We start from the raw sequence: 25,210 nt of genomic DNA on the forward strand, positions 1-25,210 counted from the left end.
GCGAATTCAGTGCGATATAAAAGTGGGGCACCAGCAGCACTGTGCAGTTATCTGACAAACTTTGATGACTTCTTAGACGAACAGCAGCTACACGCGTTTCACCTGGGGGTGGGAAAAAAAATCTATGTTCACAATTCGCATTCGATAGTAAAGAGGCTACCGTAACAATTTGGATTATCATAATGGAGGATGTAAGGACTTTCCTTCACTTCGGAGTTTTACTCTCATCGGTACTATTCACAATTGGAGCAGCTGGTAAGTTTGACCGTTTTGATAATCATAATTTGATAATTACTCAGCCCTGCGACTCAGAGGAAAAACATGTCAAATATGTGCATTTAAATCCATAGCTGTAGGCTATAGATCCTATTTCATCTTTAGACTAAAGCCTACTTCGTGGATGATATCTTGATTTGTTTTATCAATGTACTGTAGTACATCTACATTGTGCAGAACAGATAACTAACTAATCCTGGCTTGTTTTTCTCCTGGGTTACAGGTGAAGATTATTTCCCTGAGGCAATGGATGTTCAGTGGGTGTCCAATAACTTCAAGACTATTCTAACATGGGGCCCTGAGCCTACCAACTACACATACACTGTTGAATTTTCTAGGTAAGTAGCCAACATCATATCGCTGCATTCTCACTCTGCACTGTTCATCATCACATCACTATTGCTACAACAACAACAACCCAGTCAGCACAATCAAATGGACCACGTTCTGGGTGAATACTTTCCTATATGTCAACAGAATGCCAACTAAAAACTGAGTGTACAACCTACAATGTCCTCCGTAGTTATTGAGGCATGAAGCATTTTTTCTTCTTCTTTTGGATCTATACTCCAAGTTTGGATTTGAAATCAAACAATTACTATGTCGTTAAAGTATAGATTCTCAGCTTTTATTTGAGGGTGTGTGTGTACAATATTGGTTCCACCAATTAGAAATGACAACACTCTTTATACATAGTCACCACCATTTTAGGGGACCAAAAGTATTGGGACACATTCACTTGTGTGTAATAGAACGTTTAGTATTTGGTCTCATATTCATAGCACGCAATGACTACATCAAGCTTGGGACTACACATTTGTTGAATCCATTTGCTGTTTGTAGAAATGAATGGTAAATAATGTATCGTGTCATTTTGGAGTCACTTATTGTAAATAAGAATAGAATGTTTCTAAACAGTTCTACAGATAATCCTGAATGAATCGTGAATAATGAGTGAGAAAGTTAGACACACATATCATACACCCAAGACCTGCAAACCTCTCATTGCAATAACAGGGGAGGTTAGCGTTCTCAATCATCATTATTCACGGTTCATTCAGGATTATCCATAATAATGGTAGCATCCACATAATGTAGAAGTGTTTAGAAAACGTATTCTATTCTTATTCACAATAAAAGTGACCCCAAAATGACAATACATTAATTTCTATTGGGCACAAAATAATCTGAAACAACTAAACAAACAGCAAATGCAGCCAACAAATATGTACACAAGTCACAAGCTTGATGTAGTTATTGCATGCTATGAATATGGGACCAAATACTTAACTTTTTACCACTTTAAGTGAATTTGTCCCAATACTTTGGTCCCCTAAAATGGGGCAGGGAGGGTTCTATGTATAAAAAGTGTTGTAATTTCTAAATGGTGAAACCAATATCTACAAAAATACCCTAAAATAAAATCTGATAATCTATAGTTTAACCTCATAGTAATTGTTTGATTTAAAATCGAAACCTTTTGAGTATAGAGCCAAAAGAAGGAAAAAAATGCTTCAACGTCCCAATAATTAGAGGGAACTGTATACCTAACACCCAACCACTTCGTTCATTTGAAGTGAATGACAGAAAATCGCAGTTCAAGGACTCTGACTGATGGACTGTGTTTTGTTCAGGGTTGGTAAGGACAGACAAAGGAACCCTCACTGCATCCGGAGCTCGAGGACAGAGTGTGACCTCACCAACGAGCTGCGGAACCTGCAGGAGACCTACTCTGCCGACATCCTATCAGAACCCCTACCCGGTGTTACCTCTGACCTTGTGGAGTTCCCCTACACCCGAGCCGAGAGGTTCAGCCCTTACAAACACAGTGAGTGTCATCACATTATTAATCTGCCCTAAATTGCATTGTCATATAGTAACATTTCTTCTAGGTCCTTCATTATTTACATTGTTATTGTCTTATACAATAATGGCATTATAGCATTATTATAGTAGAAAGGTTAATTTCGCTGGTTATATATATTTTTGGGATCAAATACTTCATTGCTGTGTTAGTAACGGTATTCAAATTAAGGCTATGGTGCCTAACTTGCATCCTCTTCTCAGCTAAAATAGGAGGACCCGCTTTCAAGATTGTGCAGAGCGAAGACAAGACCAAGATGATGCTCCACATCCAGGACCCTCTCACTCCCCTCTACAAAGATGACCAGCTGTTAACGATCAGAGACATCTTCAAGAGTGACCTGAAATACAGAGTCATATACAACAAAGCTGGGAGCACAGGAAAGGTGAATTGAACAGTCATGGACATACATTTATTGTAAATGCTTTTGAGACAATACCGGTCAAGGGAGGACTGGCCATAGAGCAGTTCCGGCAAATACTAGATCGGCTGGTCCATTTCTACCCCAGTGGGCAGGTTTAAATTGAGGGGTTTGCCCAAAATTACAATTATATGGCTAATAATGGGGGGCCTGTAGGAAAAATAATTGCCGTTGTGGGGGCCTGGACGGAAGGAATTGGCCAGTATGTTAGAAATGCCAAAGCCAATTTTTGGTCCCCAGTCCGTCCCGGATACCTGTCGATTCCCTCCAATGACAACCCAAACAGTGTGTGACTTGAAATAATACTCAACTGTAAACTCCTGTCCACAGAAAGAGAAGATGTCAGACCTGAGAGATGTCGAGCTGACCAATCTGGATAAAGGACAGAGCTACTGCGTCATAGTGGCAGCCTATATCCCCTCTCGTTCTGCACAGAAGAGACTGGGAGATTGGAGCAAGGCGCAGTGCTCACCCAGAGAGAACAAGACCATCTTTGAGGGTAAGTGACCCCACAATGCAAAACACATGTGTTAGGGGGTGAGGTTGAGGGAATTGAAGAAGGGTGAAATTCAGTGGATTCAATTAAATGTGTAGTGGATTGAGTAACTACAACATATATGGTTGATAAAAAAAATTGCAATGTGGGCAAGTTAGAATAGTCATTTTTACTGTCGGCAACAATGCTTAGTAACTTCAAGAACTTAAATTAAATGATCATGTTAAATTCTTTCTTTCCTCAGAATTCAGCTTTGGTGTGATCTCAGGTGCCATTGGCATCATGCTGGCTATATTCATCATCCTCATCACTCTCACTGTGGTGTGTTGTAAACGCTGCTGCAAAAAGACCAAAACTGTGGACAAGGATAACCTGCAGATGAGTCCAGTGTAAAGGTGTGTGTGTGTGATGGTGCTACTTGACCAACCCTTTGAGGGAGGAAGCTGTGCTCCCAATAATCTAGCACAAATACGTCAAAACACTGGAAAATGTGAAATGTTAGTGTTGTCTTTTTAAATGTCATTATGAGCTGGTTCTTTTAAATGGCTTGATAGTTTTTTTTACATGACTTATTTATATGTTGAACAAGTACATTTTATTAATTGTTGAGAAATACATGTTATATTTGCCACTATGTATATAAGAAAATTTTAATCGTATTTATTTCAATCAATGTTTTATGTTATATGTGTATTGGTGCATATCTCTAAGAATTATTGTCTTATGTTGATGATGTGTAGTTCATGTTGACTAGGATTCGTCCATGTGCTGTTGAAACATGGCTTTGGTACTTTTGGATGAGAGGAAGGTTAGTAGGAAAAGTATTACTTGTGATGACTTGTGCATTCTAGTACTTTTTACAATTAAATTCAGATGTATTCAATTCTCATTTGTCTTTCATGTAACAATATCCATGTGAGGGAACTTTGACAACAGTGCCATCTGGTTTGCCTTTAAAATGATCTATCATACTTATATCAGTTTCAAACATGATTTGAGACAAGAGGAAAGTCTTTTCATAGTGATTGATAGTAGCTCAATGTCTGCTTGTCTCATCTTATCTACCAACATAGACAGGGCTCTAACTCCTCTAGCTCCACAATGAAATAGGGTGCAGGCCAGGCAGCAGGCTATTAGCCAGCCTGCCAGCATAGTGGAGTCTGCCACTAGCATAGTCAGTGTAGTCAGCTCAGCTATCACCATTGAGACCGTGTCTGTGCCTCGACCTAGGTTGGGCAAAACTAAACATGGCGGTGTTCGCCTTAGCAATCTCACTAGGATAAAGACCACCTCCATTCCTGTCATTACTGAAAGAGATCATGATACCTCACTTCTCAAAATAGGGCTACTTAATGTTAGATCCCTTACTTCAAAGGCAATTATAGTCAATGAACTAATCACTGATCATAATCTTGATGTGATTGGCCTGACTGAAACATGGCTTAAGCCTGATGAATTTACTGTGTTAAATGAGGCCTCACCTCCTGGCTACACTAGTGAGCATATCCCCGTGCATCCCGCAAAGGCGGAGGTGTTGCTAACATTTACGATAGCAAATTTCAATTTACAAAAAAAAAAAATGACGTTTTCGTCTTTTGAGCTTCTAGTCATGAAATCTATGCAGCCTACTCAATCACTTTTTATAGCTACTGTTTACAGGCCTCCTGGGCCATATACAGCGTTTCTCACTGAGTTCCCTGAATTCCTATCGGACCTTGTAGTCATTGCAGATAATATTCTAATCTTTGGTGACTTTAATATTCACATGGAAAAGTCCACAGACCCACTCCAAAAGGCTTTCGGAGCCATCATCGACTCAGTGGGTTTTGTCCAACATGTCTCTGGACCCACTCACTGTCACAGTCATACGCTGGACCTAGTTTTGTCCCATGGAATAAATGTTGTGGATCTTAATGTTTTTCCTCATAATCCTGGACTATCGGACCACCATTTTATTACGTTTGCAATTGCAACAAATAATCTGCTCAGACCCCAACCAAGGAACATCAAAAGTTGTGCTATAAATTCACAGACAACACAAAGATTCCTTGATGCCCTTCCAGACTCCCTCTGCCTACCCAAGGACGCCAGAGGACAAAAATCCGTTAACCACCTAACTGAGTATCTCAATTTAACCTTGCGCAATACCCTAGATGCAGTTGCACCCCTAAAAACTAAAAAAATTTCTCATAAGAAACTAGCTCCCTGGTACACAGAAAATACCCGAGCTCTGAAGCAAGCTTCCAGAAAATTGGAACGGAAATGGCGCCACACCAAACTGGAAGTCTTCCGACTAGCTTGGAAGGACGGTACCGTGCAGTACCGAAGAGCCCTTACTGCTGCTCGATCATCCTATTTTTCTAACTTAATTGAGGAAAATAAGAACAATCCGAAATTCCTTTTTGATACTGTCGCAAAGCTAACTAAAAAGCAGCATTCCCCAAGAGAGGATGACTTTCACTTTAGCAGTGATAAATTCATGAACTTCTTTGAGGAAAAGATTATGATTATTAGAAAGCAAATTACGGACTCCTCTTTAAACCTGCGTATTCCTCCAAACCTCAGTTGTCCTGAGTCTGCACAACTCTGCCAGGACCTAGGATCAAGAGAGACGCTCAAGTCTTTTAGTACTATATCTCTTGACACAATGATGAAAATAATCATGGCCTCTAAACCTTCAAGCTGCATACTGGACCCTATTCCAACTAAACTACTGAAAGAGCTGCTTCCTGTGCTTGGCCCTCCTATGTTGAACATAATAAACGGCTCTCTATCCACTGGATGTGTACCAAACTCACTAAAAGTGGCAGTAATAAAGCCTCTCTTGAAAAAGCCAAACCTTGACCCAGAAAATATAAAAACTATCGGCCTATATCGAATCTTCCATTCCTCTCAAAATTTTTAGAGAAGGCTGTTGCGCAGCAACTCACTGCCTTCCTGAAGACAAACAATGTATACGAAATGCTTCAGTCTGGTTTTAGACCCCATCATAGCACTGAGACGGCACTTGTGAAGGTGGTAAATGACATTTTAATGGCAACGGACCGAGGCTCTGCATCTGTCCTCGTGCTCCTAGACCTTAGTGCTGCTTTTGATACCATCGATCACCACATTCTTTTGGAGAGATTGGAAACCCAAATTGGTCTACACGGACATGTTCTGGCCTGGTTTAGATCTTATCTGTCGGAAAGATATCAGTTTGTCTCTGTGAATGGTTTGTCCTCTGACAAATCAACTGTAAATTTCGGTGTTCCTCAAGGTTCTGTTTTAGGACCACTATTGTTTTCACTATATATTTTACCTCTTGGGGATGTTATTCGAAAACATAATGTAAACTTTCACTGCTATGCGGATGACACACAGCTGTACATTTCAATGAAACATGGTGAAGCCCCAAAATTGCCCTCGCTAGAAGCATGTGTTTCAGACATAAGGAAGTGGATGGCTGCAAACTTTCTACTATTAAACTCGGACAAAACAGAGATGCTTGTTCTAGGTCCCAAGAAACAAAGAGATGGCATATCAAGACCATTTCGAGGACAGCTTTTTCCATCTACGTAACATTGCAAAAATCAGAAACTTTCTGTCCAAAAATGATGCAGAAAAATTAATCCATGCAAACTTTCTACTATTAAACTCGGGCTGTGCTTTGGCAAAGTGGGTGGGGTTATATCCTTCCTGTTTGGCCCTGTCCGGGGGTGTCCTCGGATGGGGCCACAGTGTCTCCTGACCCCTCCTGTCTCAGCCTCCAGTATTTATGCTGCATTAGTTTATGTGTCGGGGGGCTAGGGTCAGTTTGTTATATCTGGAGTACTTCTCCTGTCCTATTCGGTGTCCTGTGTGAATCTAAGTGTGCGTTCTCTAATTCTCTCCTTCTCTCTTTCTTTCTCTCTCTCGGAGGACCTGAGCCCTAGGACCATGCCCCAGGACTACCTGACATGATGACTCCTTGCTGTCCCCAGTCCACCTGGCCATGCTGCTGCTCCAGTTTCAACTGGCCTGGGCCCTAGGACCATGTCCCAGGACTACCTGACATGATGACTCCTTGCTGTCCCCAGTCCACCTGGCCATGCTGCTGCTCCAGTTTCAACTGTTCTGCCTTACTATTATTCAACCATGCTGGTCATTTATGAATATTTGAACATCTTGGCCACGTTCTGTTATAATCTCCACCCGGCACAGCCAGAAGAGGACTGGCCACCCCACATATGCTCTCTCTAATTCTCTCTTTCTTTCTCTCTCTCGGAGGACCTGAGCCCTAGGACCGTGCCCCAGGACTACCTGACATGATGACTCCTTGCTGTCCCCAGTCCACCTGACTGTGCTGCTGCTCCAGTTTCAACTGTTCTGCCTTATTATTATTCGACCATGCTGGTCATTTATGAACATTTGAACATCTTGGTCATGTTCTGTTATAATCTCTACCCGGCACAGCCAGAAGAGGACTGGCCACCCCACATAGCCTGGTTCCTCTCTAGGTTTCTTCCTAGGTTTTGGCCTTTCTAGGGAGTTTTTCCTAGCCACCGTGCTTTTACACCTGCATTGTTTGCTGTTTGGGGTTTTAGGCTGGGTTTCTGTACAGCACTTTGAGATATCAGCTGATGTACGAAGGGCTATATAAATAAATTTGATTTGATTTGATTTGTCAGCTTATGACCCAGTAAGCCATGTGGAAAACCTCGGCAAAGGGGTGACACCACAATCACATTGGCAACAGTGCCAGAGACCTCCGAGACATGCCCTGTGTAGCTTAATCTAAAAAGTGACCTCCTCTCCTTCATCCAAATGGACTTAAATGCCCCCCTAACTTAGTCCTTGCCAGAAGCCTTCAGGGGGATTAGCTTTCAATTTCCCAACTGTTTCAAGATCAGTGTGGATAAATGAAAGGATATAAGAAGAGGAAGCCATTTTAGACTATTGGGATGCACAAACTATGCTCTGATATAACAGAACGACAACGAACAGTCTGTAGAACAGAAGACAGAGGACCTTGAAATTTTTTCGAGAAATATATATTCATGTGTAGTTCAGCTCAAATCGATTGCATTTGAACCATCCTATGAAAACAAAATTCCCACGTCCTCAATCCCCTTTTAACAAAATAATCAAAGCTCAACTTTCAGTTCAGTTACTGTACCTTAACCTAAGCTTAGGGATTTTACTATAGGAGACAAAAACAATACATTTTCAGGTATCGTAGTTGACGCGAGTCAGACTATCTATGCTTAAAATACAGTTACAGTAACTGGCTTCATGAAAGAAGAATGCACTTCAGTGTTAACTGCACTAGACAAACATTTAAAACATCACTTCATGGAACTCTGACATTTCAATTCATCAACATCAAAACTGAACATTATAAATAATTAAAAACAATGCAACATTAACATAAATAAAACAGGGGAGAAACAATCAGTAAGGATAGCTTTTTAGTACATTTTTTGCTTCATATACAATTAAAACTCACCCATACAGACACACGTCCGTAAATGGTTGACTGCAATATGACATCTTCATACACAGCGGGGCAACTTCCTGTTTCCAGGCATAAACAACAGAATTCAAAATCTGCCCTAAGGAAGAACCAATACTGTCGGTCTCAGCAGACTTAAATTTAGTTGTTTATTATTTCTGTAAGCAGGAAGTGTACCGTGCTGTGTATGATGATGCCATATTGTAGACCCTACCTTTAAATGTACAGGTTTAGGTATTTCTCTCGACATTGAGAGAGCGCTCAATCTTCATACTCCAGCGTAACATTTTTAAGATGTTAGGACTTGACCTCTGTGCTCTATGCTTCATGAAGTGCAGAATTACTTAGGACCATCTCTGTGTGCAATACTTGGCTATGGTAAGATCGTTATGACCCAAACTCCACCGTTTCCTGGGTGATGGGTTTGAACTCATAGCTCCCCCTTCCATCCATGTGCAGGTAGTACTGGAGAAGAGACAGAAATCACTGGTTAGAATTTGAACAGTATCCTCTAAGCAAATAGGTGATACATTTGCATTTAAAAAAAAGAAAAATAACAGGGTTCTGGTACTCACCTCCATTTTATTGGTATTATGTGCAGTAATTTCATGTTTCTTCATTCAGTGTGAAAGGACTTACCTCGTGGTGCTTCCACAAAGACTTCCTGTGAGAAACCGTGAACAGCGTGATGCCCACCTAAGGAAAGGTAAATATGACATCCCATAAGCTCAGAAACCACTTTCTCAGCATCCTGTAAACATGCATCAATTTCCTGGTTCTTTTTCATTCCTCTTTCACAATATGTGGAAGGATCCCATGGATAGTAGCTCAGCCCGGCATGTGAGTCAAGGTGATCAGAGGTAATTAAGCACAGTTGACGGTACTAATTACTTATTTTCTTGCCCCTACAAGACAGAGGAGGGAACCGGCAGTGGGGGAGACTGTAGAGGGGGGATAAATAAATACATTTGTAAAAAAAAAAAAATGTAAAAGTGTGATTGCTTCTCCGGACTTACCGGACGGAAGAGAGAAGAAGAGGACAAACTAACTCTTGGGAATGGCAACGGATCTGCACCACCACCTGAAGGGAGTTCTCCACGAACGGAAAGTAAAGGCAGTGACACACCCGTAATTTATGTTATAGTTAAAAGTTACTCACCTTTACTCACGTCTCTCTATCACACACCTAGGTCCGGGCTACCGCAGGGGGGCAGGAAAGCAGAGAAAGACAAAAACCAAGTCCAAGCCCGAGGTAGTAGCCCTACAAGGAAACATAGCCTCGTCCTCTGGAGCAGAGGAAGAAATACAGCCTCCGAAAACAGGGAAATATCCGATGAAGACACCTGCGAAGGGTTATACACGACGGAGGAAGGAAGGAGCGACCAGAGACTACCGGATATATTTGAAGCCCCGTCAGAGGGAACCTGGAAGGGATTCTCCTCGGGCACCCCCAACAGGGATGGGGAACAACCTCCACACCCCTCTATCGAGGTCGACCTGCCCAAAGAATGAAAGGGACAGTTCGGCACCGCTCAGCATAGAGACCCAGACCTACGGGATGCCATGAGGAAGGTGAAGGATGGGAGAAATGTTGACATATCAGGTGAGCCCTCTCTTCCCTACTATTCAATCAGGCGGGGCCTCTAGTATTGGGTTGTACAGCAAAGGGGGGAAAAACAGGAATTACTAATGGTGCCTAGACCATACAGGGATACTGTCCTACAGCTAGCCCATTCCCACTTCCTAGGAGGACACCTGGCACGAGACTAAACGATCGACAGAATCATGCAGAGGTTCTATTGGCCCCGTGTCACCCGAGATGTGGCCAGGTATTGTAGGACATGTGATCAATGTCAGCGTACGGCCCCGCCTGCGTAATCCTTTGATTCCTCTTCCCATTATAGAAACCCCTTTCGAACGCATAGTTATGGACCTCTCCCAAAATCCATCAGAGGACACGAGTACATCCTGTTTGTCGTAGATTACGCTACCAAGTTCCCCTGAGGCCATACCCCTTCACAACATGTCGTCAAAGGGAAACGCCAAGAAATTGTTTGTGCTGTTCTCCCAGGTGGGTCTTCCCAAGATGATCCTAACCGACCAAGGAACCCCGTTCATGTCCCGGTTGATGAAGGACCTGTGTCGGTTATACCAGGTTCAACAGATACGCACAAGCATTTTCCACCCACAGACAGACGGTTTGTGCGAACGCCTGAACAAAACAAATTAAAAGCATGTTGAGAAGAGTGGTGTCCAGAGACGGGAAAAACTGGGAGATGCTTCTGTCCCACTTAATGTTTGCCCTGCGAGAAGTACCCCAGGGTTTTCCCTGTTCGAATTGCTGTACGGCAGACCATGTCGAGGGATCCTCGACTTAGCCAAGGAGACCTGGTATGCCCAACCCTGCCCATTCCGGTCGACGATAGAACATGTTACCCTGATGCGGGACAGCCTGTTGGCAGTCTGGCCCATAGTAAAGGAGCATATGGAGAAGGAGCAACAGACTCAAGGCCGGGCCTAAGATAAGTCAGCGACACCCAGGGAGTTCACCATGGGAGAGAAAGTGATGGTACTCGTGCCCACTGTCGAACACAGCTTGCTGGCACAGTGGGGGGAGCCCTACGAGGTAACGGAAAGGGTCTCACCGGTCAATTACCGCATCAAGCAACCTGACAGGAGGAAGAAGGTCCAACTTTCATATCAACCTGCTGAAGAAGTACCATGGAAGAGTGTGTGGCTTTAATGGCAGTGGAGGACAAGGAAAAAGGAGGCCCCGATACAGGTGTGCCGTGGCCAAACTCTCCTGCCGGGTATTCTCTCCCTTCCCAGGGCAAGCAGATGTCCTGTTTCACCATATCCACACCGAACCTGGCAAGAAGGTGCATATCAGATTCCTGAGACACGCAGAGTAAACGCTAAGAACGAGGTAAGGGTGATGCTGAGGATGATCGAGCCATCTACGAGTGAGTGGTCCAGTCCCATAGTCCTGGTCCAAAACCTGACGGTAGTATGAGGCTCTGCAATGACTTTAGGGGCTTGAACGCCATCTCTATGTTCGACGCGTATCGGGTGCTTCGCTCCATGGTGCCGGAGGACCGCCCAAAGACTGCTTTCGCCACACCAGAGGGGATTTTTCAGAATGTGAGGATGCCCTTCGGACTGCATGGTGCTGTGGCAACTTTCCAACGCCTCATGGATGCCATTCTACGGTCCCATAAAGAGTACACAGCGGCGTACATAAACGATGTGGTCGTACACAACGAGGACTGGGATAGCCACCTCCTGCGATTTGGGGGCGGTGCTCGTGAGCCTGGAGGCTACAGGGCTGACAGCCAATCCCAAAAAATGCTGCCTGGGTCTGTCCGAAGTGGAATACCTGGTATACACCATGGGGAACGGAAAAATACGCCCACAGGCAGAAAAGACCAGGGCAATTCGGGACTGGCTTCGGCCCCATACGAAGCGGAATGTCCAAGCCTTCTTGGGGATAACGGGATATTATCGCCGTTTCATCCCTGGATATGCAACCATTGCCAGGCCCTAGCATTAAGTGGGCCCTCATATGGCTACTGACCATGTTCCCCTCATGTGGATGACCGGTAAGAGAAACAACAGAATAGCCAGATTGTTTGTAATGCAAGAAACCATCTCTTTCCATGCCATCCACAGTGCCGGATCGAGGAATGGGAATGCAGACGCCCTGTCCCGAAGCGACCAAGACGGCGCTTCTGGCGCCCGACCCTCCGGTCCGTTCCTGAGGGGGGAGGTATGTGGAAGGACCACCAGGGGGCAGGCTGGTCCCACAGATAGTAGCCCAGCCTGGCATATGAGTTAAGGTGATCAGAGGCAATTAAGCACAGCTGACAGTACTAATGACCTATTCTCTTCCCCCTACAAGACAGGGAGGGAACCAGCAGTGGGGGAGACTGGAGGGAAAAAAGAGTGATTGCTTCTCCAAAGGAGAAGACTTACTGGACGGATGGGAGAAGAGGACAAACTACCTCTTGGGAATGGCAACCACGGATCCGCACCACCACCTGAAGGGAGTTCTCCACGAACGGATAGTTAAGGCGGTGACACACCCGTAATTTATGTTATAGTTAAAAGTTACTCACCTTGTGTTCCTTGTTCCTGTAAAGAAGATTTGTGTTTTCCTTGTGAGATCATCCTTGATTGTTTGAGAAGAAAGAAATACCTCAATAGAGAACATTGTTCAATGTAAGAAAACCTGCTCCCCGACTTGTTTATTCCACCTTTCCGCTTTAGAGCAACCTCAAAGTACTCGGTCCGCTCACAATATCTACTTAAATAATATCTATTTTTAATAATCATCAATATATTGACAAATGACCTAATCATTTATCATCTGAATAATAGTCTACTGTGTTGCATCTTACCGTCCTACAGTGGCTGTAGATGAAGTCCTCCACATCGGCACTCACAGCACTGGTGCACTCATCCAGGATGGCAAACTGGGGCTTATGGTAGAACAGACGGGCCATCTAGATACCAGAGAGAGAGAGAGAGAGACAGATCAATGAAAAGCTCCCTTCACACATTCTATAACCCAATGTGCTTGTAAAAAGTCATCACAAGACAAACGCTTTGAAGAGACAAAAAATAAATGACCGACATCTTCACTATTATTTTCTTTGGACTTACAGCCATCCTCTGTTTCTCTCCCCCACTGAGGACGTCCATCCAGTCCTGGACCGTGTTCCAGCCTCCCTCCCGCTCCAGGATGTGACCTAGCTGGACATTGTCCAGGTAATCCTTCAGCACCTGTTCCCCAGCACAACACACAAACACCATGTCACAGAGACATGCAAACACATACACACTCACGCACAAAGCTATGCGTGCTGTTTGCTCAACGAGTGTCTCTGTGTGTGTGTGCGCGTGCTCTGACATACCACACCCTACTGACAGAAGCCATTTATGACTGTTCTATTTGAGGGGCCTTACATTATCTTGATACAGTGAAGAGCAGATGTGATTGGATATATGGTCCAGTAAAGGGCTGCTGTGATTGGATATGGCCTAGTAAAGAGATGTGATTGGCTAGGTAGACTACCTTATCAGAGGTCCCCTTCTTCCTCTGGTCCTCCACTGTATCTGGGTAGATCACCTGATCTCTCAGAGAGCCTAGGGTCATGTATGGCCTCTGGGGAACGTAGAAGAGCTTCCCTCTCTCAGGTTTGGTGAGACGGCCACCAAACAGAGGCCAGAGCTAAGAGACAGACATCCATTAATACCCATGAGTGTAAAACTTTAACACAAAAGCAGCATAACAGGACTTTTCGTCAAATTGTTGATCTCGCATACCTCTCCCAGGACTCTGAAGAGTGAGCTCTTCCCACAGCCGTTGGGGCCACATACCAAGACATTTGTCCCCGACGTCACCTTAGGTTAGCAGATGAAGGGAAGGCACAGTTCATCTGTCTGCACTTACAGATGAAACAGTCCCACAACCATCATCATAGGTCTTTAGATTTCATGAATTGTATCAAATGGTTCAGTACTGAGTTGATCCTTTGAGATACTCACCTCAAAGCTGAGGTCTTTGATAAGAATGTCCCCATTAGGCGTTGCAAGAGGTGTATGCTCAAACCTGAGACACAAGGAAAATAAATGTCAAACCAGGTGATGCCTACTTTATGAACCATTTCATCTGGTTTATTGTACTGCTATAATACATGTATCTGTTAGACACCTACTTGATGATCTTGTCTTTGTTGATGATTTCACCACTTCCTGGGACCAGGGTGATTCTATCTAGCGATTCACTATCTGAAAATGTATGACAAAAGAAAATCCCAAAAGCAACTCCAACTAGTAATATGTTTTAATTTTCCTGCATGACACTACTATCCAACAACAATATCAATCCTCAATACATTATCAGGGAACATGTAGTGGTCACCTCTGCCTCCCTGCTGAGAGACCATGGTCCTCTCGTATTTCCCAGAGTTCAGCTCTTTCAGGACCTTCATGATCTCGGTGATACGAGCGGTGAACCTGTAGGGGGACAGCAGGAGTCAGTGAGGAGGGAACAGCAGGAATCAGTGAGGAGGGGACAGCAGGAATCGGTGAGGGGACAGCAGGAGTCATTCAGGAGGCCACAGCAGACAGAGGGAGAGAAGAACAAGTGGAGAGAGACTGGTGAACCATAAACTCTGAACAAGTAAACCATGGACTTACTGAACCCTAGAACCCTAGAACCAGCTAACTATTGATCCAACGAACCAATTAACCATTGAATACACACCAATTGGTTCAATGGTTTACTGGGTCAACGTCTCAATAGTTTCCAGATCCGTTTGTGCTCTTGCTTACTCAAACGCTGTCATTGTCAAGCCAAACAGTCTGGCCTCACACCAATCTTCAAATATGAACAAGCCTTCTATCATTAATGAGGTCGATGAGAACAGAGGATAGGATCCTGATTCGATAACCCCCACAACGACCCTCCAATCTCAAGGGTTATGTAAATATTGGAACTCTATCGCAATAACTGACAGGGAGTCAGCATGGTAGTGCAAACAGATGGGCATTCAGGCTACCAGTGAACCGCCAAACCAGTTGTTTGATAAGAGCATTGTGTATGACTGACCCTGAGAGCCTGCTCATCTCCCTGCCAGCCAGGACGATCCTGCCCAGGGCCTGAGACATGCTCAGCAACATACGCCCACTCTGGTAATAGTCCTGAATGAGAAACAGAGAGGGAAGTTAGGCTCTGAACCATACAGAACACACACACACACTCCCTTTGTCTCTCCTCACCTCGAGCAGCTCAGCGTGGGTGCTGTGTAGGTGGCGTGGGTGGGTGTGGTTCAGGAACGGCCTGCTCACCACCAGGTACCCGACAACAGTGGCAATATCTAGAGAGGTGGGGAAAACAAGTATTTATCTCTGCTACTACTAAACCACATCAGTGGAGATGATAGAAATACCGCAAATGATAATACTACAAACTTCCAATCAATGACAAGACAAGTATTCTCACACTTAGCAATGATGCTGTCCACAAAACCCGTTGAAAAGCGGAAGACAATGAAATTGTGTAAATGGTCCACCTAGGGGTAAAAGGGGCAGAATGTACCGTAAGACATTGTATATCCACCGCAGTATAGGTCTTGTCTGACACCATAGTCAACTACTGCCACTGATACATTGAATGTCCTAAACCCTCTCACCAGTTTCTGGAAGGTAGAGTGAATGGTCTGCTTCTCCCTCAGGTTTCCATTGTAGAAGGCAATCTCTTCACTGTGGGAAACAGAACATTCAACCTTTTATTTTCACAGTGGAAAAAGAACATGAACGATGATTTGTCCAAAAAAAGCAGGAGAGAGGAGGAACAGTGGAAAGGAGAGGCGTGCGTCTGACTGACCTGTTGGTGATAAGGCGAGAGTTGACGAATCGGTACTCTCCCTCGTACCTCTGCTCCATGACCGTCATCTTCCCGATGGGCCTCCGCAGACGTGTCAGGATGAGCCCAGAGAACATCAGGTATCCTATCATACAGGCAGGACCCTGTGGGGGATAGATGTATGTAGAGTAGAAGCGTTAGAAACTCTATTCTACTGTACTGTGCATTGGGGATGATCATTTTCATGGTTTCAATTGAAACTAGATGTAGGCATAGAAGGCTACTGATGGGTTATGACTTCTAAACTTGAATATATGAAAAATCCTAATGTCACTGTGGGAGAGAGGGGAATGTAGAAAGTTTACATTCTGTCAGAATATGTTATTGTTAGACATCAGGGATCCTATGGGGAGGAGAGAGGAATTTGGGTCCGAGGTCAGGTCAGATGAAGAACAGATATCACTAAAGTTCTGTTTAGCAACAGAGGTGTATTGGCTGTTCAGAGGTGTAAGGAGGAGACTCAGCATCAGAGGAAGGTTTAAATACTGTACTAGTGCTTGTGTGAAGAGGTCTTTGTCTGTTCAGCTGTCTGACTCTTTGGGCGAATAAACTTGGTTTCAGCTTTAATAATCATCTGAGTTGTTACTCTTTATTTAGAACCTAACACTACATTAGACAGATCAATACTCACCTGTGCACCAATGGCTGAGGTCAACTTGAAGATGTACAGACCAATGTCCAATAAAGGCTGAAGGTGGGGGAAAAAACAAGTCTACTCATCCCAGGTATGGTCAATAGCAGTAGATTGTATCAGGCTTTGAGCAGCATTTGTTGCCTCAGAGGATTTTTTTTAGTAGCCTGGTTGAGCCGACTGAATGGTGCACTAGTTTCATAAGTCTGAAGCATTCAGTCTGGTATAACCAGGCTATTAAAGTGCAGGTTACCTTGCTGACGTTGGAGTAGAGGTCCACCACACTGTTACAGAACCTCTCCACGTCCTGGGTCAGCAGCTGGTCAGGGTTACCGATGCGGTTGTCCAGGTTACCAATCTTATAGTATGTGTAACCTCTGGAGAGGACATTTCATTACATTTCATTATAGTACAACGGTTTGATTTGTCTAATCTTAGCAATTTCTTCTTAGCTAGCTACATAGCCGTCTTTGTATCAAAGATAATTGCGTAATTATCGTATTTCGTTGTCCTAACGTATCTGCCCAGCAGCTAGCCAGCTAGCTAACGCCCACCGTCTACATAGCTAGCTACATAGCAGTCTCTGTATCAAAGATAATTGTGTAGATAATTGTGTAGTCTAGAGCGATTTTCTAGGTTACCTAGCCAGCTATTGTCGTTCTTTTAACGCAACGTAATGTAATCAACACTGCTAGCTAGCTAGCGAGCTAGCCCCTGAATCAACAACGCAGCCAGCTATTTGTCGTCCTTAACGTAGGAGACACTGCTAGCTAGCTAACAGCTAGCCAACGTCTACCGATTAGAACTCAACAACCCGGTCGCATTCCGCCTCGCTCCACAAGTAGTATCACATTTTCATTTCATTTCATTACAGTACAACGGTTTGATTTGTTTGATCGTAGCTAGCTACATAGCTAGCTACATAGCCGTCTTTGTATCAAAGATAATTGTGTAGTCTAGAGCGATTTTCTAGGTTACCTAGCCAGCTATTGTCGTTCTTTTAACGCAACGTAACGTAATCAACAACGCAGCCACTGCCAGCTAGCCTACAAAGTCAACAACGCAGCCACTGCCACCTAGCCTACTTCAGCAGTACTGTATCATTTTTAATCATTTTAGTCAATAAGATTCTTGCTACGTAAGCTCAACTTTCTGAACATTTGAGACGTGTAGTCCACTTGTCATTCCAATCTCCTTTGCATTAGCGTAGCCTCTTCTGTAGCCTGTCAACTATGTGTCTGTCTATCCCTGTTCTCTCCTCTCTGCACAGACCATACAAACGCTCCACACCGCGTGGCCGCGGCCACCTAATCTGGTGGTCCCAGCGCGCACGACCCACGTGGAGTTCCAGGTCTCCGGTAGCCTCTGGAACTGCCGATCTGCGGCCAACAAGGCAGAGTTCATCTCAGCCTATGCCCCCTCCAGTCCCTCGACTTCTTGGCACTGACGGAAACATGGATCACCACAGATAACACTGCTACTCCTACTGCTCTCTCTTCGTCCGCCCACGTGTTCTCGCACACCCCGAGCTTCTGGTCAGCGGGGTGGTGGCACCGGGATCCTCATCTCTCCCAAGTGGTCATTCTCTCTTTCTCCCCTTACCCATCTGTCTATCGCCTCCTTTGAATTCCATGCTGTCACAGTTACCAGCCCTTTCAAGCTTAACATCCTTATCATTTATCGCCCTCCAGGTTCCCTCGGAGAGTTCATCAATGAGCTTGATGCCTTGATAAGCTCCTTTCCTGAGGACGGCTCACCTCTCACAGTTCTGGGCGACTTTAACCTCCCCACGTCTACCTTTGACTCATTCCTCTCTGCCTCCTTCTTTCCACTCCTCTCCTCTTTTGACCTCTCCCTCTCACCTTCCCCCTACTCACAAGGCAGGCAATACGCTCGACCTCATCTTTACTAGATGCTGTTCTTCCACTAACCTCATTGCAACTCCCTCCAAGTCTCCGACCACTACCTTGTATCCTTTTCCCTCTCGCTCTCATCCAACACTTCCCACACTGCCCCTACTCGGATGGTATCGCGCCGTCCCAACCTTCGCTCTCTCTCCCCCGCTACTCTCTCCTCTTCCATCCTATCATCTCTTCCCTCTGCTCAAACCTTCTCCAACCTATCTCCTGATTCTGCCTCCTCAACCCTCCTCTCCTCCCTTTCTGCATCCTTTGACTCTCTATGTCCCCTATCCTCCAGGCCGGCTCAGGCCTCCCCTCCCGCTCCGTGGCTCGACGACTCATTGCGAGCTCACAGAACAGGGCTCCGGGCAGCCGAGCGGAAATGAGGGAAAACTCGCCTCCCTGCGGACCTGGCATCCTTTCACTCCCTCCTCTCTACATTTTCCTCTTCTGTCGCTGCTGCTAAAGCCACTTTCTACCACTCTAAATTCCAAGCATCTGCCTCTAACCCTAGGAAGCTCTTTGCCACCTTCTCCTCCCTCCTGAATCCCCCCCCTCCCTCTCTGCAGATGACTTCGTCAACCATTTTGAAAAGAAGGTCGACGACATCCGATCCTCGTTTGCTAAGTCAAACGACACCGCTGGTTCTGCTCACACTGCCCTACCCTGTGCTCTGACCTCTTTCTCCCATCTCTCTCCAGATGAAATCTCGCGTCTTGTGACGGCCGGCCGCCCAACAACCTGCCCGCTTGACCCTATCCCCTCCTCTCTTCTCCAGACCATTTCCGGAGACCTTCTCCCTTACCTCACCTCGCTCATCAACTCATCCCTGACCGCTGGCTACGTCCCTTCCGTCTTCAAGAGAGCGAGAGTTGCACCCCTTCTGAAAAAACCTACACTCGATCCCTCCGATGTCAACAACTACAGACCAGTATCCCTTCTTTCTTTTCTCTCCAAAACCCTTGAACGTGCCGTCCTTGGCCAGCTCTCCCGCTATCTCTCTCAGAATGACCTTCTTGATCCAAATCAGTCAGGTTTCAAGACTAGTCATTCAACTGAGACTGCTCTTCTCTGTATCACGGAGGCGCTCCGCACTGCTAAAGCTAACTCTCTCTCCTCTGCTCTCATCCTTCTAGACCTATCGGCTGCCTTCGATACTGTGAACCATCAGATCCTCCTCTCCACCCTCTCCGAGTTGGGCATCTCCGGCGCGGCCCACGCTTGGATTGCGTCCTACCTGACAGGTCGCTCCTACCAGGTGGCGTGGCGAGAATCCGTCTCCTCACCACGTGCTCTCACCACTGGTGTCCCCCAGGGCTCTGTTCTAGGCCCTTCTCCTTTCCCCCTTCTGATGACCAGGTGGCGAATCGCATCTCTGCATGTCTGGCAGACATATCAGTGTGGATGACGGATCACCACCTCAAGCTGAACCTCGGCAAGACGGAGCTGCTCTTCCTCCCGGGGAAGGACTGCCCGTTCCATGATCTCGCCATCACGGTTGACAACTCCACTGTGTCCTCCTCCCAGAGCGCTAAGAACCTTGGCGTGATCCTGGACAACACCCTGTCGTTCTCAACTAACATCAAGGCGGTGGCCCGTTCCTGTAGGTTCATGCTCTACAACATCCGCAGAGTACGACCCTGCCTCACACAGGAAGCGGCGCAGGTCCTAATCCAGGCACTTGTCATCTCCCGTCTGGATTACTGCAACTCGCTGTTGGCTGGGCTCCTGCCTGTGCCATTAAACCCCTACAACTCATCCAGAACGCCGCAGCCCGTCTGGTGTTCAACCTTCCCAAGTTCTCTCACGTCACCCCGCTCCTCCGCTCTCTCCACTGGCTTCCAGTTGAAGCTCGCATCCGCTACAAGACCATGGTGCTTGCCTACGGAGCTGTGAGGGGAACGGCACCTCAGTACCTCCAGGCTCTGATCAGGCCCTACACCCAAACAAGGGCACTGCGTTCATCCACCTCTGGCCTGCTCGCCTCCCTACCACTGAGGAAGTACAGTTCCCGCTCAGCCCAGTCAAAACTGTTCGCTGCTCTGGCCCCCCAATGGTGGAACAAACTCCCTCACGACGCCAGGACAGCGGAGTCAATCACCACCTTCCGGAGACACCTGAAACCCCACCTCTTTAAGGAATACCTAGGATAGGATAAAGTAATCCTTCTCACCCCCCTTAAAAGATTTAGATGCACTATTGTAAAGTGGCTGCTCCACTGGATGTCATAAGGTGAATGCACCAATTTGTAAGTCGCTCTGGATAAGAGCGTCTGCTAAATGACTTAAATGTAAATGTAATTGGGGATGGGAGGATGGTGTGGTGAAAACATGAAACCCGAATTTGGCAAGTGTGTTATGTATTTTCTATTACTTTGAGCTTTTGAAGTCATTGTTCCTCACATCAGTAAGTAACTATTGGATTTGGGGCTAGGAAACATATAGAGAATCAAGGCTAAATCCTTCCAATATAACTCTATTGCTAAAGGCTAATCATCATCCAGAACCAAATCTCCTGCTACTCGATTTGGGTGACGTTTAAAATCTTAGCGTCTGTCACAAGACACCAGCTAATGGCAGACAGACATACAGTGCCTTGCGAAAGTATTCGGCCCCCTTGAACTTTGCGACCTTTTGCCACATTTCAGGCTTCAAACATAAAGATATAAAACTGTATTTTTTGTGAAGAATCAACAACAAGTGGGACACAATCATGAAGTGGAACAACATTTATTGGATATTTCAAACTTTAACAAATCAAAAATGGAAAAATTGGGCGTGCAAAATTATTCAGCCCCCTTAAGTTAATACTTTGTAGCGCCACCTTTTGCTGCGATTACAGCTGTAAGTCGCTTGGGGTACGTCTCTATCAGTTTTGCACATCGAGAGACTGAATTTTTTTCCCATTCCTCCTTGCAAAACAGCTCGAGCTCAGTGAGGTTGGATGGAAAGCATTTGTGAACAGCAGTTTTCAGTTCTTTCCACAGATTCTCGATTGGATTCAGGTCTGGACTTTGACTTGGCCATTCTAACACCTGGATATGTTTATTTTTGAACCATTCCATTGTAGATTTTGCTTTATGTTTTGGATCATTGTCTTGTTGGAAGACAAATCTCCGTCCCAGTCTCAGGTCTTTTGCAGACTCCATCAGGTTTTCTTCCAGAATGGTCCTGTATTTGGCTCCATCCATCTTCCCATCAATTTTAACCATCTTCCCTGTCCCTGCTGAAGAAAAGCAGGCCCAAACCATGATGCTGCCACCACCATGTTTGACAGTGGGGATGGTGCCACCACCATGTTTGACAGTGGGGATGGTGTGTTCTGGGTGATTACGCCAAACATAACGTTTTGCATTGTTGCCAAAAAGTTCAATTTTGGTTTCATCTGACCAGAGCACCTTCTTCCACATGTTTGGTGTGTCTCCCAGGTGGCTTGTGGCAAACTTTAAACAACACTTTTTATGGATATCTTTAAGAAATGGCTTTCTTCTTGCCACTCTTCCATAAAGGCCAGATTTGTGCAATATACGACTGATTGTTGTCCTATGGACAGAGTCTCCCACCTCAGCTGTAGATCTCTGCAGTTCATCCAGAGTGATCATGGGCCTCTTGGCTGCATCTCTGATCAGTCTTCTCCTTGTATGAGCTGAAAGTTTAGAGGGACGGCCAGGTCTTGGTAGATTTGCAGTGGTCCGATACTCCTTCCATTTCAATATTATCGCTTGCACAGTGCTCCTTGGGATGTTTAAAGCTTGGGAAATCTTTTTGTATCCAAATCCGGCTTTAAACTTCTTCACAACAGTATCTCGGACCTGCCTGGTGTGTTCCTTGTTCTTCATGATGCTCTCTGCGCTTTTAACGGACCTCTGAGACTATCACAGTGCAGGTGCATTTATACGGAGACTTGATTACACACAGGTGGATTGTATTTATCATCATTAGTCATTTAGGTCAACATTGGATCATTCAGAGATCCTCACTGAACTTCTGGAGAGAGTTTGCTGCACTGAAAGTAAAGGGGCTGAATAATTTTGCACGCCCAATTTTTCAGTTTTTGATTTGTTAAAAAAGTTTGAAATATCCAATAAATGTCGTTCCACTTCATGATTGTGTCCCACTTGTTGTTGATTCTTCACAAAAAAAATACAGTTTTATATCTTTATGTTTGAAGCCTGAAATGTCGCAAAGTTCAAGGGGGCCGAATACTTTCGCAAGGCACTGTATGTTCAGTCTGTTTAAAGACACAAATTGTCTCTCCAAGAAGCAGGTATCAGAAGGACTTACTGCAGGTACTCGTCATAGAGGTGCTTGGTGAGTCGAACCCGGCAACAGAGCTTCAGTTCATTCAGGCCCAGCTTCAGGAAGTTGTTGACTAGCGAGATCTGAAAACAGGGAAACGGGCCATGATAGTGGTCTCGTTTAAAAACAAGTGCATGACATTTTATAGTGCGAGTATACCAAACCAATGGCATTTATGCACGGAGTAAATAAATCAGAAGAATCCTGATAACCTCATAAAAACTCAAAGGCTTATAGGCCGGGGATCACCAGTCTGTTAGTAATCAGGCAGGATCTTTGTTTTAGTACAGACTCCCCCACAAACTCTCTCCCTAATAGGCACAATATTAACCCCTACCTAAACCACTATTCCCAAATCATGAGGTTACCTGTTTTACAGTAGGATCATAAGTACAGTTGAAGTCAGAAGTTTACATACACCTTAGCCAAATACATTTAAAATCAGTTTTTCCCAAATCCTGACATTTAATCCCAGTAAAAATTCCCTGTTTACGTCAGTTAGGATCACCACTTTATTTTAAGAATGTGAAATGTCAGAATACTAGTAGAGAGTGATTTATTTCAGCTTTTATTTCTTTCATGTTCCCTCCCAGTGGGTCAAAAGTTTACATACACTCATTAGTATTTGGTAAGCACTGCCTTTAAATTGTTTAACTTGGGTCAACCGTGTCAGGTAGCCTTCCACAAGCTTCCCACAATAAGTTGGGTGAATTTTGGCCCATTCCTCCTGACAGAGCTGGTGTAATGAGTCAGGTTTGTAGGCCTCCTTGCTCGCACACTCTTTTTCAGTTCTGCCCACAGATTTTCTATAGGATTGAGGTCAGGGCCTTGTGATGGCCACTGATGGCCAATACCTTGACTTTGTTGTCCTTAAGCAATTTTTCCACAACTTTGGAAGTATGCTTGGGGTCATTGTCCATTTGGAAGACCCATTTGCGACCAAGGTTTAAGTTCCTGCCTGACTGATGTCTTGAGATGTTGCTTTAATATATCCACATAATTTTCCTTCCTCGTGATACCATCTATTTTGTGAAGTGCACCAGTCCCTCCTGCAGCAAAGCACCCCCACGACATGATGCTGCCACCCCCATGCTTCACGGTTGGGATGGTGTTCTTCGGCTTGCAAGCCTCCCCCTTTTTCCTCTAAACATAACAATGGTCATTATGACCAAACAGTTCCATTTTTGTTTCATCAGACCAGAGGACATTTCTCCAAAAAGTACAATCTTTGTCCCCATGTGCAGTGGCAAACAGTAGTCTGGCTTTATGGCAGTTTTGGAGCAATGACTTCTTCCTTGCTGAGTGGTCTTTCAGGTTATGTCGATACAGTTTTATTGTGGATATAGATATTTTTGTACCCGTTTCCTCCAGCATCTTCACAAGGTCTTTTGCTGTTGTTCTGAGATTGATTTGCACTTTTCGCACCAAAGTACGTTCATCTCTAGGAGACAGAACGCGTCTCCTTCCTGAGCAGTATGATGGCTGCGTGGTCCCATGGTGTTTATACTTGCGTACTATTGTTTGTACAGATGAACGTGGTACCTTCAGGCATTTGGAAATTGCAGACTTGTGGGGGTCTACAACCAGACTTGTGGGGGTCTACAATTCTTGACTGATTTGTTTTGATTTTTCCATGATGTCAAGAAAAGAGGCACTGAATTTGAAGGTAGGCCTTGAAATATATCCACGGGTACACCTCCAATTGACTCAAATGATGTCAATTAGCCTATCAGAAGCTTTAAAGCCATGACATAATTTTCTGTAATTGTCCATGTTGTTTAAAGGCAGTCAATGTATGTAAACTTCTGACCCACTGGAATTGTGATACAGTGAATTATAAGTGAAATAATCTGTCTGTAAACAATTGTTGGAAAAATTACTTGTGTCATGCACAAAGTAGAAGTCCTAACCGACTTGGCAAAACTATAGTTTGTTAACAAGAAATTTGTAGTGGTTGAAAAATGAGTTTTAATGACTCCAACCTAAGTGTATGTAAACTTCCAACTTCAACTGTACATGATCAAATATACTGTATAGAGAGTGTCATGTGTAGAATTACAAATTATAATGTTATATAAAGTTATATAATTAATTTAAATATCCACGGTTGGTAAAAGACAATTAAGAAAACAAATAAGCTAGAAAAATTGTATGAAAGTTGCACTTACAAATGGCATGACTTTTATAAAGTTGAACAAGAACCTCTTGAAATCTTTTGTTGATCGACCAATGATTGCACTGCAAACCAACATGCAAAGTGAACACACACACACACAATGTCACACACAGGGCAAAAGTAGAGTAATACTTTCTACATTTAAAACCAGATGTGTTTGTTCTGTGGATGGTCAGCCCCTTAAACTGACCCAACTAGTTGGGGCGAGAGTGAGATACTGGATCTTGTAAAAGGCTATCACCAGT

The 25,210-nt window shown here is 44.7% G+C and overlaps 2 protein-coding genes and 1 long non-coding RNA gene across 10 annotated transcripts in view; 2 read left to right on the forward strand and 1 right to left on the reverse strand.

The window, feature by feature from the left end:
* LOC115113919 (tissue factor-like) lies at positions 1 to 8,617 on the forward strand. 2 transcript variants are annotated; one of them, XM_065013348.1, is made up of 7 exons: positions 1 to 255; positions 500 to 614; positions 1,911 to 2,104; positions 2,344 to 2,525; positions 2,892 to 3,060; positions 3,302 to 3,452; positions 6,958 to 8,617. In XM_065013348.1, the coding sequence occupies exons 1-6, from the start codon at positions 183 to 185 to the stop codon at positions 3,448 to 3,450; spliced, it is 882 nt and encodes a 293-aa protein (XP_064869420.1). In that variant the 5' UTR covers positions 1 to 182; the 3' UTR covers positions 3,451 to 3,452; positions 6,958 to 8,617. The 2 variants fall into 2 exon arrangements, with proteins under 2 accessions (XP_064869420.1, XP_029497717.2); XM_029641857.2 differs by lacking the exon at positions 6,958 to 8,617 and having other exon boundaries at positions 3,302 to 3,940.
* The window catches only part of LOC115114297 (ATP-binding cassette sub-family D member 3-like), a 21,488-nt gene continuing 4,747 nt past the window's right edge, over positions 8,470 to 25,210 (reverse strand). For 2 of the 6 annotated variants that reach the window (XM_029642417.2, XM_065013347.1), the window contains 19 exons: positions 24,958 to 25,027; positions 22,775 to 22,872; positions 16,844 to 16,967; positions 16,591 to 16,647; positions 15,921 to 16,063; positions 15,727 to 15,796; positions 15,537 to 15,606; positions 15,314 to 15,411; positions 15,144 to 15,235; positions 14,454 to 14,548; positions 14,248 to 14,320; positions 14,078 to 14,141; positions 13,856 to 13,933; positions 13,605 to 13,760; positions 13,193 to 13,312; positions 12,928 to 13,032; positions 12,646 to 12,698; positions 9,170 to 9,226; positions 8,470 to 8,995 (listed from right to left, as the gene is read on the reverse strand). In XM_029642417.2, the coding sequence (XP_029498277.2) occupies positions 8,875 to 8,995; positions 9,170 to 9,226; positions 12,646 to 12,698; positions 12,928 to 13,032; positions 13,193 to 13,312; positions 13,605 to 13,760; positions 13,856 to 13,933; positions 14,078 to 14,141; positions 14,248 to 14,320; positions 14,454 to 14,548; positions 15,144 to 15,235; positions 15,314 to 15,411; positions 15,537 to 15,606; positions 15,727 to 15,796; positions 15,921 to 16,063; positions 16,591 to 16,647; positions 16,844 to 16,967; positions 22,775 to 22,872; positions 24,958 to 25,027 (1,744 nt within the window). In that variant the 3' untranslated portion in view covers positions 8,470 to 8,874. The remainder of the gene's footprint in view (positions 8,996 to 9,169; positions 9,227 to 12,645; positions 12,699 to 12,927; positions 13,033 to 13,192; positions 13,313 to 13,604; positions 13,761 to 13,855; positions 13,934 to 14,077; positions 14,142 to 14,247; positions 14,321 to 14,453; positions 14,549 to 15,143; positions 15,236 to 15,313; positions 15,412 to 15,536; positions 15,607 to 15,726; positions 15,797 to 15,920; positions 16,064 to 16,590; positions 16,648 to 16,843; positions 16,968 to 22,774; positions 22,873 to 24,957; positions 25,028 to 25,210) is intronic. The other 4 variants (XM_065013346.1, XM_029642418.2, XM_029642419.2 and 1 more) reach the window with 4 other exon arrangements.
* On the forward strand, positions 9,485 to 12,624 carry LOC115114301 (uncharacterized). Of its 2 annotated transcripts, XR_003861218.2 has the most exons (4): positions 9,485 to 9,638; positions 9,721 to 10,133; positions 12,200 to 12,296; positions 12,429 to 12,624. It is a non-coding gene; the product is annotated as an uncharacterized LOC115114301 (long non-coding RNA). The 2 variants fall into 2 exon arrangements; XR_003861217.2 differs by having other exon boundaries at positions 9,485 to 10,133.

The sequence above is a fragment of the Oncorhynchus nerka genome, linkage group LG9b (genome assembly GCF_034236695.1).
Source record: "Oncorhynchus nerka isolate Pitt River linkage group LG9b, Oner_Uvic_2.0, whole genome shotgun sequence".
Lineage (NCBI taxonomy): Eukaryota > Metazoa > Chordata > Actinopteri > Salmoniformes > Salmonidae > Oncorhynchus > Oncorhynchus nerka.